Source organism: Amblyomma americanum, chromosome 11 (genome assembly GCF_052857255.1).
Source record: "Amblyomma americanum isolate KBUSLIRL-KWMA chromosome 11, ASM5285725v1, whole genome shotgun sequence".
Taxonomy (NCBI): Eukaryota; Metazoa; Arthropoda; class Arachnida; order Ixodida; family Ixodidae; genus Amblyomma; species Amblyomma americanum.
Genome location: NC_135507.1, coordinates 105,121,930 through 105,128,530, shown reverse-complemented (window position 1 = coordinate 105,128,530; position 6,601 = coordinate 105,121,930). Strand labels below are relative to the sequence as shown.

The 6,601-nt window shown below is 44.7% G+C and overlaps 1 protein-coding gene across 2 annotated transcripts in view; it reads right to left on the bottom strand.

Moving 5' to 3' along the window:
* Positions 1 to 2,683: 2,683 nt before the first annotated feature.
* The window catches only part of LOC144110212 (E3 ubiquitin-protein ligase Rnf220-like), a 92,314-nt gene continuing 88,396 nt past the window's right edge, over positions 2,684 to 6,601 (bottom strand). For both annotated transcript variants that reach the window (XM_077643047.1, XM_077643048.1), the window contains one exon: positions 2,684 to 3,374. Coding sequence is in view for 1 of the 2 variants with exons in the window: in XM_077643048.1 (XP_077499174.1) it covers positions 3,303 to 3,374 (72 nt within the window). In the remaining variant the exon portion in view is untranslated. The remainder of the gene's footprint in view (positions 3,375 to 6,601) is intronic.

The window sequence follows — 6,601 nt, the reverse complement described above, 5'->3', positions numbered from 1 at the left end:
TCAGACTATTGTACTCAGTGCGGTTGCGCGGGCTGGCTTTGCGGCAGTTTTTTTTGTCGTATATATGCATTTTTGAAATGCGTATAGAAGTCGGAACGCTGGTGTATGACCCTACATGTAAGTGAACATGTAGTGGTGAATAAAACGTAATGTACTATGACATATGAGTCATAACTCGTAGTCGTAGCCATCACTCAGCCTTTCTGCGCCACCACAGTTGCTCAGTGGTTATGGTGGTCGCATTTTGATAGAGGTGAAATGCAAGAGGCCTGTGTACTGTGCGATGTCAGTGCATGTTAGAGAACTGGACTGTATTACGTACCGCTCTCACGACTTAAACGCTCACAATGCCGCCATATTGTCCCGCACCTATTGGTCGGCCTTTGCCGGCAGACATAATGAATTTTTGCGTCACTGGCGGCTGCTATTTATGTAGTGAACACTGCTTAAGTGACGACGCTGCGCACCTAATTATGCGGGCTGAGACTAGCGAGCAAAAAAGGTAGCCTCTAAACCACTTACAATCTTTGTGAGCGAAAATGGTGGCTGTTTACCGGAGCCCCTCACTACTTTATCCATCATAGCCTGAGCCACTTTGGGACGTTAAACCCCCACAAATCAAACCTCGGCGCTTTACAAGTAAAGTAATGCAAGGTATATAGAGTTTCCACAAAGGATGCGTAGTCATGCCTCGCAGTAGTAATAATGACTTACATTCTTTAACATAGCATAACTCAGCACTTTAATACTTTCGCATTCTTGCACTTAAGCAGACTTCAGTGTTTCTGCTGAATTTTTGGCATCCTCTGTGATATGTAGTTTCTAGATCCTAACTGATGAATATTAAAATGATCATAGCGGTCGCCGCCAAACCACAGCACCTAGCGCACGCAGGCCAGAGCTTCGCCCCTTCCGCAACTGTCCACAAGCGAGGCTGCTTCTGTACGTGCCACATCTCTTATCGTGATGGCACAAGACGAGGGGATCACTGCCAGTCAGGTTCACAGGCAGTTGTGAACTGCACTGTGGCGTGACGCAGTGACATCTCGTGTCGTGCTACGCATCATTTCCCGAGCACGCAGTGGATCGCGATGGCTGTCAGCGCATTGATTTTATGCAATGCCTAGCATTAGTGTGCACGGGCTTTTGCCACGTACTGGCAGTGGATTTTGCGAGGAAAGAGCCAGTTAACGCATGTGACAAGTGCAAGATGTTGCCGTTTGGAAATGCGTTTCGCTGCGAGTTAAGATTAAAGGGACACTAGAGGAAAATACCAAACTAAGCAATGCAGATTTCCTCGAGAACACAACCGATGTTTCTTTCCAAGTGGAAAGGTGGCTGCGTTGTTGAGAAAACCGAATATGAAACTACAGGAACCACTCTGTCTTCACAGCGCCTGCAAAAAATAAATTGCCGTGCATCATTTCTGTGACGTCTTTGAGATGCAGCTCTCTGGCAATCAGAGGTTTCCTAGACAAAATGCAGCCAGAACCGAAACTAACTAGCCCGCTGGTCTCGTGACCGGTTGAGTTTGCTGCCGCAGTTTCTCAGTATTACCTAAAAGCTGGCACCACTGTCCATGTGAATTTCTTGGAGCACTTTATTCACCGCAAGAATGCCGGCATAATGGTTTTGTATTTCGCTTCAACCATTTTTATTGAACTTTTGTGGGGTCTAAACAGAAGTACAGTGACTAACTGAAGAAAAAAAACACTACTATCCAGAGCTATGGCAAGACCATTTCTTTGAAAGGGCAGTAAAGCACTTTCTACACACAAATGTGCTTGAAGCAGTTACGATTATCAAACCACATCTTAAGAATTCACCCTCATTGTGATGCCCACAAGCTGTGGACAACAATTATGCTAAGTGATCAACTAATTTGACAGCCGAGAACCAAGCAAGAATACTGTACTCATTGACTATGTGTGAAAAATCACTGTACCGAAATATGAGTTACCTGCATGGTGTTGATTTTTTGAATGAACCATCAACAACAAACTTCAGGTTTTCATCTTTTGCACTATGCTCTGAATTAATTTTTAAAAATCGATGAGATTGAACCATGCTTCCCTTTTGTATTGCAATGCATTTCATTTTCTGCAAGCATGTTCACAGCAATGCCTTGCATTCGACTGAAATATTTGGTCATTTTTTTAGCAGAATAACTTAAATGCAAGGACGACTCTCATCACTGTGGTACACTGCATTGGACAAAGTACCAAGAGTTTGATTAAACAAATAAGCAAAGAGCAATGATGTTACCATGAGGTGCTAACTACATCACTTCCCGCATTTGTGTGCTTTACATACCATCTAGGCCGCCGCGGTGGCTCAGTGGTTATGTCACTCAGCTGCTGACCCCGAGCTGTAGACCACAAACCAAGCATACCAGCTCATGGTAAGGGTGGGTTAAGCTTTGACATTCCCAGTTTTTACACCATCTGCATAACTAGACGTGATGACTGGCTGTTTTTGTAACAGATATCATGAACTTTTTTTTTATTCGACAATAGTGCCCCAAGGCACGGATTCAGAAAGGGTATGGGGATCTAGAAGAAAGCGGACCGAGTGCAGATGCTGCAAAGTTTGTCGACATAGTGATCGTCCACTCTTAACTCGTCGAAAATATGCTGCGTGCAAGCACTGCGTTTGTCCCACAAGAAAAGTCCAAGCACAAGCATAATTTCAAACACATGTACGTACTTTTATTTGCAGCAGTTCCTCACTTCTGCACGCTAAAAATTGCAACACATCTACTTCACATATTTACAAATGCTGCCTCGTGCAACTGATTCTGAACCCATTGTGGCACACAAAATTCACTGAAAGTGGACACCGTCTTCACAGTTGCTCGTCGTGTTCTAAACATTCACACCTCCGTTGTTCCTCCATTTCGCACCCAAGCAAAAAAAAACACAACTGTGTCACAAGTCGCAGCATATGCTGTCTAGAAAATAGATATAAATTTGACAGTGAGCACACTAGCTGTACCCCTAACACAGCAAGAGTGAAATCTTCACTGTCAGTCAATTTTATTAGCATCTGCCGTCTCTTGCACAGCTTTCTTGCCTTTTTAGTGAGTTCAGCAATGGGAATGAAGACTGGTAACATCTTCCTGCTACAGTACTGTATGACAGCACGCAGCGAGTGGGCCACACAGAAGCCTCCTTTGACCGGTGGATGAAACTTGCTTCTCTCGTGAAGAGGGTTCGGCCTGTACAAAGGGCCTTTTGATGTACAAAATAGAAAAGTTTGTATAAAATGTTTCTCAAGCTGCTACCACACAAATCTCCGGCACATCACAGGTAGATCCTCCGAAGGTCACTTGCACCCGTGATAGAGTTGCACTGGGGGCACAACTTCTTCGCACCCTGCAATAGAAGAAAGATGTGCATTTATGAAGACTGCTTACAGGTGCCTGAGAGGGTAACTCCAGGCCCCAAGATGCCCATAGGTTGAATTTTCCATCACTAGTAGCACTTAGACAGCCATTATAGCAGCATTTACAAGAGTATGAAAAGAAAAGGATGTTATACACTGGCTTTACAGTCTATTTAAATGAATCGCGAGTCCAGGTTTTTTTTCCTTTAAATAACTGACTGTACTGCCAAAATGAATACAGTAAAAATACATTCCAAGAGGATTCTGGTGCGGGCTAGTTGGTTCATACTTTCTACGAAACAGATTTAACACAACTTAACGAAACAAGGACAAGATAGAAGAAACGCAGGGCGGGCGCTGTGCCTGTTTTGTGCCTGTGCTTCGAGTTTCTTGTATGTCGTCCTCGTTCTGCTGCGCTGTGTTAATCTGAATGCAGTAAAACCTTCCTAAGGCATATCCGCTCATGCAGTACTAGTTCCATTTAAAACATAGTCACACGAAATCCCCAATTCTGCTTCCACTAAACGTAACACATTTGGTGCCCACTTGCAGCATAACATCTTGTTGCAAATGGCTAGGTTAGCCTACCGGCCGTTAGATCTAGCACAGTCACTACCTTGTGGCATGGCGGCGAACCCTTATTAGTAGTATGTAAGCCCGCTTACGTCGTCTCCTAGCCAGCAGTGTTTATGGGCACACATTCCTGATGACTCCTGTTTGTTTCGCAGTTTAAGTGCGCTCCTATTAACTTGTCTGCCTCTTATAAAATAAATGTGAACGTGCTATCATCCCACACTGCAATGAAAACAATAATTCTCTATATCGAGTATGTCATGCAGGATCTTGGCACCCTCCGTCGGTCTTCGGCACTTTAGGTTCTTTGTCTTGCAGCAAGTTTGTTAGGTGCCGTGTCAAAGCAAAACAAACAGACCGCTGCCCTCTATACAATTGAATGCAGCTGCCCAGCGATTGTATATTCCCATCAGTTATGTTTGAGATCCAACAGGTATTGATACATGAGACGGCTTGAAGACTGCTGCCAAGCGGAAATCGGTTTGAACAGGCCATTTTGTTCCCTCTATCTGCATGACCAAGTTGTACGAGTATTTTCTCCCCCTTCTGTTAACTGGTTTTTAAACGCATATGCAAAGCATTTATATAGTCTTTATTGCCATTAAACTCAAAGGCTACTGCACATCCATCACATCGCAGTAATAAGCAAATTCCGCCTCAAGATAACCGCGAAAACATTTGAGGATTCACATCGTGCCCAGCAAATGTAACTGCATACATTACCTGGTAAAGATAAAAGGCATGCCACTGTCAGCCTAGTGACGTTGCTATTCGGCTCTGTGTGAGTGTTCTGCCACATAATCTAATTGTTTCTGACAAGTAAAAATTAAGAGAATACAAGCAACAGATATGCTGCTTCAGTGGAGCAGAATACAATAATCGTACATGCCTGTAACTATCCTTCCTTCCTTGCCTGGTGATGTTTACTTGGCAAGGTGTAATACATCTTAATAGTCGCATGAATGCGAAGACAATCCATTTCTTTAGCACGAGTTAATATGAAAATTTTTATTTCAGGTAGCCATTTTCTTCCATATGTGTAATATCCCCCAAATTACATTGTGCATAAGGCTGAAGTCACCGTCCAATAATTAGAGTGCTAAAGAAATCTTTATTCGCTCAAAACTCCTTTCATGCACCTAACCGCACTCATGTACAATGATTTGCAGTGTCTTCACAGCAACTAATTGCGTACCTAAATAAAATTTTGCTGAGTGCGTAATACTCTTGTCACGCAGCAAAATTGTCATCCTGACCCTGCATTTAGAGTCATTTGTGCAGCGTCACACGATTACCTTCACTGAGATTGGCTGCAAAAGTAATCGCCTCCTAATGAGTTCGGCGAACTAATTCCACTCGGCTGAAGCACTCTTCACACCGTCCACATAAACAGTTAGCAGATGTGCTGGTGCCTTCTAGCCAGACCACATATATGTGCTCATTATATCTGTGGACACACCTGCAGGGCAGTACAATGTCAGCGCTGCATTTAATCCACTTCATTCTCGACTTAGTGATGCTAGGGAACGAGAATGTGTCTCCTCTCTTGAGGCAGGCCAGCGCGGAAAATATGTGCACCTCTGCATGGGCTCAGAAAATGCTAGCACGGCACCTAATGCGTTGTCCCGAAGTTTCTCGCGTCTCTATCCAAGGAAGCGCCTGTCGTGGAAGACAGGCGCAGCAGTTTCGCCTTAGAAAAATAGAGGAGGAGGGAAAGCACGTGCAAAGTATGCCGAATGACACTTTCATTCCCACTGTAGCACTGTATCGCCACAGTGGCACTTCATGAGGCAAAATGCACCCACTGGAAGTGACACTAAATTCACCTGTCTGGCACTCGTACAGCTTTATCACATCTGTGACGACAGGCAGTGGCGCACATGCTGGTGAAAAGGCGAAGATAAAAACAAAACTGCCGTCAGGCAAGTGTGAGGTAATGAAAATATCAGGCCCATGAATGTGGTACGAGGAAAATGCATGCAAAACCACGTGGCTGTTCACCAGTCCCTCGTTTTCTTACAATCCATGCTTTCTTCATGTAGCATTTGCGGATTCCATGCTTTCTGTGCAAAGTCGGAACATTTTAAGCAGTATATAACTCATCCATTACAGAGGGCATGTTTTCTTTGGCTGAAGTGTCCCCCCACCCCGTAACTTGGAAGCAAGCACCTGCCGTGTACATTTCTGCAGACGCCGCTAGCTGCCAATCGACACTAGCAGAGCGATGGTGCCGCCACCTGTAGGTCAAGCTCGCAGCGAATACCACGGTGCACGATAAATATAGGTGGGAACACAATGGCTCATGCTGCAGGCAGATAAGTTCCCCTATTTCATCTAAGCATCATGAGTTGACATTCATAGCTTCCTCAGAGCCTTCCTACACTCCTGGAGCAGTGGTTAAGCGATGCGCTACAGCCCTTCTATGGCAGGTGCTACCATCGATGGGACTTGGGTTAAGTTGCGATCCAAGTTGTTCTTCCCTAGCAGCCTCTAACAATCAACTTTTTCATGCAGGTTTTAACACCCCAAATCGGCTCAGGCTACGAGGGACCCCATAGTGGAGGACTCCAGAAATTTCGACTACCTGGGGTTCCTTAACGTGCACTGACATCGCACAGTACACGGGCCTCTAAAATTTCGCCTC